Raw genomic sequence first — 11205 nt, 5'->3', positions numbered from 1 at the left:
GTAAAAGGGAACACTTAAACAACACAATGTAATTCCAGGTCAATCACACTTCTGTGAAATCAAACTGTCCACTTAGGAAGCAACACTGATTGACAATAAATTTCACATGCTGTTGTGCAAATGGAATAGACAATAGGTGGAAATTATAGGCAATTAGCAAGACACCCCCAATAAAGGAGTGGTTCTGCAGGTGGTGACCACAGACCACTTCTCAGTTCCTATGCTTCCTGGCTGATGTTTTGGTCACTTTTGAATGCTGGCGGTTCTTTCACTCTAGTGGTAGCATGAGACGGAGTCTACAACCCACACAAGTGGCTCAGGTAGTGCAGCTCATCCAGGATGGAACATCAATGCGAGCTGTGGCAAGAAGGTTTGCTGTGTCTGTCAGCGTAGTGTCCAGAGCATGGAGGCGCTACCAGGAGACAGGCCAGTACATCATGAGACGTGGAGGAGGCCGTAGGAGGGCAACAACCCAGCAGCAGCCTTTGTGCAAGGAGGAGCACTGCCATAGCCCTGCAAAATGACCTCCAGCAGGCCACAAATGTGCATGTGTCTGCTCAAACAGCCAGAAACAGACTCCATGAGGGCCCGACATCCACAGGTGGGGGTTGTGCTTACAGCCCAACACCGTGCAGGACGTTTGGCATTTGCCAGAGATTGGCAAATTCGCCACTGGCGCCCTGTGCTCTTCACAGATGAAAGCAGGTTCACACTGAGCACATGTGACAGACGTGACAGAGTCTGGAGACGCCGTGGAGAATGTTCTGCTGCCTGTAACATCCTCCAGCATGACCGGTTTGATGGTGGGTCAGTCATGGTGTGGGGTGGCATTTCTTTGGGGAGCCGCACAGCTCTCCATGTGTTCGCCAGAGGTAGCCTGACTGCCATTAGGTACCGAGATGAGATCCTCAGACCCCTTGTGAAACCATATGCTGGTGCGGTTGGCCCTCCTAACGCAAGACAATGCTAGACCTCATGTGGCTGGAGTGTGTCAGCAGTTCCTTTAAGAGGAAGGCATTGATGCTATGGACTGGCCCACCCGTTCCCCAGACCTGAATCCAATTGAGCACATCTGGGACATCATGTCTCGCTCCATCCACCAATGCCACGTTGCACCACAGACTGTCCAGGAGTTGGAGGATGCTTTAGTCCAGGTCTGGGAGGAGATCCCTCAGGAGACCATCCGCCACCTCATCAGGAGCATGCCCAGGCGTTGTAGGGAGGTCATACAGGCACGTGGAGGCCACACACACACTACTGAGCCTCATTTTGACTTGTTTTAAGGACATTACATCAACGTTGGATCAGCCTGTAGTGTGGTTTTCCAAATTAATTTTGAGTGAGACTCCAAATCCAGACCTCCATGGGTTGATAAATTTGATTTCCATTGATATTTTTTGTGTGATTTTGTTGTCAGCACATTCAACTATGTAAAGAAAAAAGTATTTAATAAGAATATTTCATTCATTCAGATCTAGGATGTGTTATTTTAGTGTTCCCTTTATTTTTTTGAGCAGTCTATACCCATTTTACATTACACTACAGTTGAACAGTAACACCAATACATGCAAATCATGAGAATGTCATGCTCCGCTCACATGCGTTTCCCCCTATTTCACTTCAGTTGTAACGTTGACTTTCAATTTTTCCACAGTTTGGCTGTCGTCTGAATTCCACAGTTTCGACAAAGACCTCATAATTCCCCTGTAATGAGGCAAATAAAATGTACAACACGTTATTAAAACTCACATATCTTAAAGCCCTTCACACGGAGGAGTACAATGTGAGGGTAAACTAACCATGGACGCAAAGCTGTGTGTCTTTAAAATATGTATATTTTTAGAAGACAAAAGAATCTGGTTTTCAACAGTAAGACTTGTACTCACTTTTGGCAACACATCATAGGCCCTGAGATAAGAGAACAGTATCATGTAGAGATTCTGCAAAGAGGATGACCATCTGTTAGTCACACCACCCACCAGAAGTGAAATTTAACAGCATATCATTTCTGACAGTTAGAATGGTGGGTGAATATGAATATTTCTGGTACATTCCTCCTTTGAGATTACATATTTTCAGATCAGGGCAAAAGCAATCTTTCTGGGATAACTTGTTCTATTTACTTCCAATTTTTATACCAGACACATACCTCGAAACCATTGTGGCTCTATTGAAACACAGTTAAAATAAAGCACAAAAAAAAGGTTGTTAGCTATGGGTTTGGTCCTAAACCGTTTTAACAGTCAAGAATGCAACACGACTAAAGAGAGGTGTTTAGCAAGAAACATTAGAGTATCAGAGGAAATATAAGTAATGACATTTCCAGACATCTAGTAGTTCTGGTACTTAATACGTAGTCACAGCGATATACTAGACAGTTATCTCAAATGTTCTGATTAAATTCAGTATATACGTTTTACATTCTTCTCTATATGATCACTAGATAAGTAAATATAAAGGTCTTACCATGCCAAGTATACCAGGTTGACACTCTCTGAAGAGCAAAGTTATCTGTTCTGTCCAGAAGCAGCCATAACACAACAAAATAGTACCCAGAATTTGAAACATCATGGTAAAGTTGATACTCTGCAATGGTTTGACTTACTCCCGGTCTCCTGTTTTCATGCAATCAACACTGTTTGATAGTGCCCAAGCTCTCAAAACATCAGAAGTAGCAACTTCTCATTTTGCCCACAGAATACTGGTAGTGTTTTTCTGAAGAGAGGCATTGTTTGAAGCAGAAGGAAGTCATGTCAGTCATGTCACAAGGTGAATTTAGTTTATATTTAGTGATGAAATTAATCCATAAGCTTTGTTTAAACAAATTTTATTCATATACTCCATGTCTATACATTACCTCTTACTAGTGAAAGGAAGAAACCAACATCTCTCAAAGGTTCTCTTTGATATCATATAATTTATAGCTTACATTAACAACTAAGACGTACATACACACACGTTCCATTCAACAGTTCAGACTGCAATTGGCATTATCTGTAGAAATCCGTTAACTCTTATTAGGTTTACCATTCAAGTCTTCCGTATCAAATGAAAAGGGCTGGTCGTAACCCATGAGGTGGTTATAGTCATGAGGAAGTGGGAACAGCATCGGATTCACAAGCATTGACTTCTTGTCGGCATAGAACGTGGTGAACATTTTGCTGACACCCGGTATCTTAACCTCATTCTGACGGAACACAGTCTTTTTCTCCATCAGAAGGATGTTGTAGGTGACAGCTGTGTACGTGTCAGTGTCATGGTTGTGGTACAGGCGAACCACATAGCCTTTGGTGATGATGTGGAGGAGGATGGGAGTCAGGAATGTGAAAAAACCAATGACACCACAGAAGGCCCCCTTCAGGACAAGACTCTGAACGCTGATGCCAGTCTTCAAAAGAATGTAGGGCATCATACACAGGCTGGCCCCGCTACTGGTGTAAGAGAACATCTTCACACCTGCAGACAAAAAATACAATTCTTGTTTAGGCCTAGTTATTCAATGATGATAAAAATGTTGATGAGGAGACGATCATGAGAGATTGTTTATGGTGATTAAAGTAATACCTCGGACAGAATTGCCGAGGTTCCCTGAATAGATGAGCGTCCCCTCCTCAGAGTGGTTTGTGGAAGATGTAGAGAAGCAGCAGACCATCCGTAGTACAGAGGCTGGCTGTACCTGGGCAGAGACAGACAAATGAGAAACTAGGCCATTTCTTTCCATACAATGCCTTTAACTGCTACAATTAGACCAGAACAAATAATATATAATTTTAAAAAGAACTCGGTCCAATTCTTAATTACCTCATCTGAAAGATCTTACAGAGGGTGATCAAATATGTCATAACGCAATTTGCCAAGGGGGTTGTAGAGATTAATTGAATCTAACGCACATTCAAAAGTTAATGCACTTGCACAACCAGGCCAGTGCAGATCATGCCTGACCACACCGCTCGCATTTTGATTTTGTCCACCCACACCAGACGCGGTCAGGACACGCTGGTTGAAATATCCAAATGAACTCTGAACCAACTATATTAATTTGGGGACAGGTTGAAAAGCATTAAACATTTAAGGCAATTTAACTAGCTAGCTTGCTGTTGCTAGCTAATTTGTCCTGGGATAGAAACATTGGGTTGTTATTTTACCTTAAATGCACATGGTCCTCTACTCCGACAATTAATCCACAACTAAAAGGGTAAACCTAGTTCATTTCTAGGAATCTCAACTCCTTCAGGATTCGTCTGGCTTTATATGGCGGTTGGCAACCAACTTTAAGGTGCATTACCACCACCAACTGGCCTGGATGTGGACTTCAGTTCGCCTTTCAATCACCCGCGTGGGTATATGCTCCTAAAAACCAATGAGGAGATGGGAGAGGCCAGACTTGCAGTGCATTACAAATAGAACCAATGATTGAATAACATGCTGACCACACCGCTAGCGTAAGATGCACGTTGTAAAAATAAATGTACACATACATGCTATTCAGTCATTGCGTGCACACGACAGCACGCATGACATGGCCAGGTGCTAAAATAAAAATAGGTCCTATTTGTGATGCTGAACTGCAAGTCCGGCCTCTCCAATCTCCTCATTGGCATTTATGAAATAAGTGTTAATTCAGTATTGTTGTAATTGTCATTATTACAAATAAAAAAATTATTTTCTAAATCGGCCGATTAATCGGTATCGGCCTTTTTGGTCCTCCAATAATCGGTATCGAAAAATCATAATAGGTCGACCTCTAGTTGTAATGCACCTTAAAGTTGGTTGCCAACCGCCAAATAAAGTCCAAAGTAAAAATAGAAGCCTGGGGAAGGAGGAGAGATGACGATAAAGGAATTCAGTTTACCGTTTAATCTGTGAAATAATTGTCAGAGTAGAGGACCTTGTGCATTTCAGATAAAATAACAACCCAATGTTTATATCCCAGGACAAATTTTCTAGCAAGCTAAATTGCCATCAAAGTTGAATGCTTTTCGACCTGTCCTCAAATTATTATAATTGGCTCAGAGTTTAGTTTGATATTTCAACATGCATGTGCTGATCGTGTCTGGTGTGGCTGTACAAAATCAACATGCGCGCGTCCGGTTTGGTCAGGAGCATGTAAATCATACATAGAACTATCGAACGCAGTGTCGAACTATCGAGTGTAGAACTATCGAGTGTAGAACTATCGAACGCAGAACTATCGAACGCAGAGCCACTAGGCTAGCTAGTTAGCTAACATAGCTTCTTTCAGCCAAAAGAAACCTACGTAACTAGCATAATAGGGCATATATCCCAGGATTGGAAGTATAACTATCTACCAGACAAGTGAGGACAAAATAAAGCCAAGTACCTTTTTAGCCGCATAATTGAGAAACGACCTTTTCGCAGCGTGATTCAAATACCCTTTGGTCTTCATTGGCAGCCTTCTACACGCGTGAGTAGCAGGTCTCCCATTTCGGAGGGCAGCAAATTGTATACTAAACGTTTGAGAAATAGCAGTACGTAATCCACGTGCAAAGTAATGCTGAAACATTATACAATCATAAATTTAAGCCACTTTGGTAGCTTCTTTGCTAACAGCATGCACAACAGCACTATTATTAACCCCCGCCCCTTTCTTCTTCTGTGGCAGTGGTACGCACAGGATTCTTCTTTGAGGTTTATTGGCAGACTGCACTAATACGGTGTTTTGCTGCCACCTACTGTACGGGTTAGAAAAATACTACAAAAACAAAATATGTTTTGGATGAACAAATTCATGCTAATTACCCCCCCCCCCCCCAAAAAAATTAAAATAAAATTAAAATAAATAAATAATAATTCACAATAGTACCCTGAATTTAAAAAAAACATTTCGCCTGTAAAGTCCTGGAGATCCAGAAATCGATTTGTTGCCTTCACAATGATGTCTAGCTTCTTTGATGTTTTCTAAGTTTAACTAGTGCAATTTATCACTAGCACTATAAACACAACAAAGTCCACCTTCTTCACTATTAGTGTGTCGGGATCCTTCTCCTGCATGGCATTCACTGCAGACTGTGGGACATCCACTACCATCTCCTCTCTACTCACTCCTTCAGCTATTTTCACTGCCTCCACATAGAAGACCTGCTGGTTGGCCTGATCCTAGCTACTGCGACCTCCTTCATCCGTACAGGGAACACCGGGAACTCGGGAATGTGATTCTCATGACAATTACAACAACATGCTTCATCTGACTCTTCAACTACTACATCTTTTTTTCCTTAGACAAACACTTTTCACGTGTCCAAACTTTTTACAATTTTAACACTGCAGCGGCTTCTGTACATACTGTCTCACCGCATAAATCAAATCAAATTGTATTTGTCACATGCGCCGAATTCAACAGGTGTAGTAGACCTTACAGTGAAATGCTTACTTACAAGCCCTTAACCAACAATGCAGCTTTAAGAAAAATACCTTTTAAAAAAAAGAAATAAAAGTAACAAATAATTGAAGAGCAGCAGTAAAATATCAACATCCTATATCAATATAGGGGTACTGGTACAGAGTCAATGTGTGGGGGCACCGGTTAGTCAAGGTAATTGAGGTAATATGCACATGTAAGTAGAGTTGTTAAAGTGACTATGCATAGATAATAACAGAGAGTAGCAGCAGCGTAAAGGGGGGGGGGGCAATGCAAATCATCTGGGTAGCTATTTTATTAGACGTTCAGGAGCCTTAAGGCTTGGGGGTAGAAGCTGTTTAGAAGCCTCTTGGACCTAGACTTGGCGCTCCGCTGCTGCTTGCCATGTGGTAGCAGAGAGAACAGTCTATGACTGGGGTGGCTGGAGTCTGACAATTATTAAGGCCTTCCTCTGACACCGCCTGGTATAGAGGTCCTGGATGGAAGGAAGCTTGGCCCCAGTGATGTACTGGGCCGTATGCACTACCCTCTGTAGTGCCTTGCGGTCGGAGGCAGACCAACTGATGTAACCCATCAGGATGCTCTCGATGTTGCAGCTGTAGAACCGTTTGAAGATCTGAGGACCCATGCCAAATCTTTTCAGTCTCCGTTGGGGGATTAGGTTTTGTTTTGCCCGCCCTATTCACGACTGTCATGGTATGCTTGGACCATGTTAGTTTGTTGGTGATGTAGACGCCAAGGAACTTGAAGCTCTCAACCTGCTCCACTACAGCCCCGTCGAAGAGAATGGGGGCGTGCTCGGTCCTCCTTTTCCCGTAGTCCACAATTATCTCCTTTGTCTTGATCACGTTGAGGGAGAGGTTGTTGTTCTTGCACCACACGGTCAGGTCTCTGACCTCCTCCCTATAGGCTGTCTCATTGTTGTCAGTGATCAGGCCTACCACTGTTGTGTCATCGGCAAACTTAATGATGGTGTTGGAATCGTGCCTGGCCATTCAGTCATGAGTGAACAGGGAGTACAGGAAGGGACTGAGCATGCACCCCTCAGGGGCCCCCGTGTTGAGGATCAGCATGGCGAATGTGTTGTTACCTACCCTTACCACCTGGGGGCGGCATGTCAGGAAGTCCAGGATCCAGTTGCAGAGGGAGGTGTTTAGTCCCAGGGTCCTTAGCTTAGTGATGAGCTTTGAAGGCACTATGGTGTTGAGCGCTGAGCTGTAGTCAATGAATAGCATTCTCACGTAGGTGTTCCTTTTGTCCAGGTGTGAAAGGGCAGTGTGGAGTGCAATAGAGCTAGCATAATCTGTGGATCTGTTGGGGCGGTATGCGAATTGGAGTGGGTCTAGGGTTTCTGGGATAATGGTGTTGATGTGAGCCATGACTAGCCTTTCAAACCATTTCATGGCCTCAGACGTGAGTGCTACGGTGTGGTAGTCATTTAGGCAGGCTACCTTCGCTTCCTTTGGCTCAGGGACAATGGTGGTCTGCTTGAAACATGTTGGTATTACAGACTCATACAGGGAGAGGTTGAAAATGTCAGTGAAGACACTTGCCAGTTGGTCAGCACATCCATTATCTTTCGTCTCTCTGTGTTTCATAAATTTCCTTCAATTCGCTAGAGGCCGTCAGCAATAAGCATCCGAGCGAGCGAAACAGCGACCATCTGTCTCTATGTGTAGGTCATCTGTCTGATGCTGTCTGGTCCAAACGAGTATGACATTGTTGCCGCATGTAGCATTGAAGGCAAGAGAAGCCAGCGAGCATCTGGCCTCCCTTGACAAAAAAATAATAATACAAATTTGCCAATCAGCGTTGACCTAAACTGAGCGAGATCAACTGTGAATGATCCTGGCGTACCAAAAAATGTGTCAAGGGAAGCCAGCTTGGATTTGGCATCACTCCTATCAAATCCCATTGAGTGCATAAGTCATTGACAGAAAAACTTTAATTGTTACATCTCATTGTGCCGTTGTCCTCCGGTGGCTAGCTAGCCAGCTTGCTAAAATTGGCCCTTTCCTTAATTAGCCATGGAAGTAGATAGGGATTGTCACTTGTGGTTTTACTTAATTCTCCGCACTGGCAAATGATTATAATGGTGATGCTGATCCAACCATTAATTCATACATTGTTGTGCCCCTGGTCTGAGAGGATGTAAGTTCAATATGTAGCTAGATGTAGAAGGCTATTATTGTTAACTAGCTAATGTTGCTCATGAATGGAGGTTAGGCTAGTGAGCAAGCATTTAGCCAGGTAGCCTAGGACCACATAAAATAAAAGCTTGTACTGTATGACAGAGTGATAGACCGTTTCAGCAACATGAAAGAGATGAGGATGGCATTGGCGTTTCTCTACAAGTAGGGTGAGTCAACATGTTTTTCAACCTGCACGCACACTCACACACAAATCAGATCCATGGACAGCCACATCATATTTATCTTACGTTGATTGGACTAAATTGTTTTGGTGATATTTTGTTACTGTATTAGACTAAGCAGAGGTGACTTGATGATGTTGAAATGTTGAAGTTGAAAGGGTTGTTGAATAGGGGAGGCAGCTCCTGTTTTCTTTGCGACTTTTGGTAACTCTCTTCTCTCTCTCTTCTAAATCAATAGTTGTTTAGTGGTCCGAAAATGTCGTAAACATTAACTTTCTTGGCCATGCTTTAGGTCATGTAACTGTCTCTTACTGTACATGCAATATGCTTTGTGAACTTCACTGGACAATGGTAGCTATCCGGTTTTGTGATAAAACAAAGGTGTGGTTGATTTTATTCTGCCACTGTGTCTTCTTATGGTCTCTGCCTTTAGGCCTCTATATCACGGTCTCAAGACATATGACTGGTTAGAGAGCAAACAACTCAATTATCACAATAAATAGGTTGTAATATGGAGGGGGGGGCTTGGCTTTATCCCTAAACCTCACAGCCTTTATGTCCAGCGAGACACCGGAGGTTACACCTTTAACTGGTGCCCAAATGTGAAAATCATAGCTTTCCACATCTTACGTCAACATCTTGTTGAGCCACAGAGCGTTCTCCTTTTGCACTTTTGACACACACAAAAGCAACCTCATACTGCTCCTGGTCACTCTAACCAATTCCACTTTACCCAATTCCTCCTTCTCCATCTTCTTTGAGACCGCAAACAAGGCACCCAAAAAAACATCCTTGTTTACGCACAGGATTTCCTGTATGAAGCAGCGATATCAGAGATACTGGATATAATGACGAGATGCTTATGACTCCGCCCTAACAATATTCTTCTTCATTGTGTGCTTTTCCGACAGACTAGATGATTTGTTGCGAAGAGCAAACTGTTCCGGTGACTCTGTACTGGCCTACTACTCACTGGGATCCTCTCAGGATCCCTCACCCTTTTCACACCATCCTCAACTTTCCTCACTGCCTCAGCATATGACACTTTGCTCACTGCTTTCACCCTGAAAACTTCAACCTGTCTCACTCACACAGGACATTTCTGATCCCGAGCAACAAGGCCACCCCCACAATTGAAACACTACACTTCTTCCACCGAAACTATACACTTCTTTGTCCCATGCCCTCCTGCACACTTCTAACACAACAGAATCTCCCACCTACATATTTCTGCAACATGACCATAAACTTGGCATCTGAAACACGGTAGTGGGTTCGGAACAAAAGCTCTCATGGGATAACTTATATACCCTAGCATGACTTTATCCTGCAAAACTCAGAAGGACAGACAGGGTCTCCTTAGTCTCCCATGCATCACAGACACCCGGGGATCCTAAACTTCAGTCGATCCACCTCAACTCAACGCCACCCCAGTTATTACTCCTTTCAGTGGCGCTTTGCTCCGGAGAGCAAAGCAAGACACCGCTCTCGGTCCGAGTCGCGAATTGCGTAGTGCTTTCTCCCTCAGGGCAGCAGACACACAAAAAATCTTGACAAGTCCACTTATGGGTACTTTGACAGAATTGACAGAATTCAACTCCTTCTTCACCCAGCCTGATACCACAGACGGAACCGACCAGAGTCATCTCAGGCATTTTCCTGATCATTGGGGTGAGGTTTGGAAGCCTTCAACTCACCTGACAACGCATGTTGGTATACAGCAGAGGTAAATCTGGGTCTTCCTTTCCTGTGGCGATCCTCATCATAGCGCTTGATGGTTTTTGCGACTGCACTTGAAGAAACTTTTAAAGTTCTTGAAATTTTCCGCATTGACTGGCCTTCATGTCTTAAAGTAATGATGGACTGTTGTTTCTCTTTGCTTATTTGAGCTGCTCTTTCCATAATATGGACTTGGTCTTTTACCAAATAGGGCTTTCTTCTGAATACCACCCCTACAGTACCTTGTCACAACACAACTGATTGGCTCAAAAGGAAGGAAAGAAATTCCACAAATTTACTTGTAACAACACCTGTTAATTGAAATGCATTCCATGTGACTACCTCATGAATCTGGTTGAGAGAATACCAAGAGTGTGCAAAGCTGTCATCAAGGCAAAGGGTGGCCACTGAAGAATCTCAAATCTCAAATATATTTTGATTTGTTGAACACTTTTTGTTTACTACATGATTCCATATATGTTATTGTATAGTTTTGATGTCTTTACTATTATTTTACAATGTAGAAAATAGTAAAAATAAAGAAAAACCCTGGAATGAGTAGGTGTAACTTTTGACTGTGTCATGATGTGGCCCTCTTTGGATATAGCAAGCACCAACTCTCTCTCACCACCTCTCTCTTCCCCCTACACCCAGGCTCTGTTATCTCAGGTTCAAATCAAATCAAATTTTATTTGTCACATACACATGGTTAGCAGATGTTAATGCGAGTGTA

At 43.1% G+C, this 11205-nt stretch overlaps 1 protein-coding gene across 1 annotated transcript; it reads right to left on the bottom strand.

Annotated features, from left to right (window-relative positions):
• Positions 1-2811: 2811 nt before the first annotated feature.
• LOC115113955 (transmembrane protein 70, mitochondrial-like) lies at positions 2812-5631 on the bottom strand. Its single transcript, XM_029641889.1, has 3 exons — positions 5342-5631; positions 3565-3676; positions 2812-3456 (listed from the first exon to the last, which is right to left on the bottom strand). Exons 1-3 carry the CDS (start codon positions 5522-5524, stop codon positions 3008-3010), a joined length of 744 nt encoding a protein of 247 aa, XP_029497749.1. The 5' UTR covers positions 5525-5631; the 3' UTR covers positions 2812-3007.
• Positions 5632-11205: the final 5574 nt, after the last annotated feature.

This window comes from Oncorhynchus nerka, linkage group LG9b (assembly GCF_034236695.1).
Source record: "Oncorhynchus nerka isolate Pitt River linkage group LG9b, Oner_Uvic_2.0, whole genome shotgun sequence".
Classification (NCBI taxonomy): domain Eukaryota; kingdom Metazoa; phylum Chordata; class Actinopteri; order Salmoniformes; family Salmonidae; genus Oncorhynchus; species Oncorhynchus nerka.
The sequence above is the reverse complement of the archived record's forward strand: the minus strand, read 5'-3'. Positions and strand labels throughout refer to the sequence as shown.

Coding starts and splice junctions, on each gene's coding strand:
- LOC115113955 (XM_029641889.1), bottom strand. CDS start 5,524: ATGTTTCAGCATTACTTTGCACGTGGATTACGTACTGCTATTTCTCAA. Junction 3,677..5,341: donor TCAATTATGCGGCTAAAAAG/GTACTTGGCTTT, acceptor GTCTCTGCCCAG/GTACAGCCAGCCTCTGTACT. Junction 3,457..3,564: donor CCTCGGCAATTCTGTCCGAG/GTATTACTTTAA, acceptor TTTTGTCTGCAG/GTGTGAAGATGTTCTCTTAC.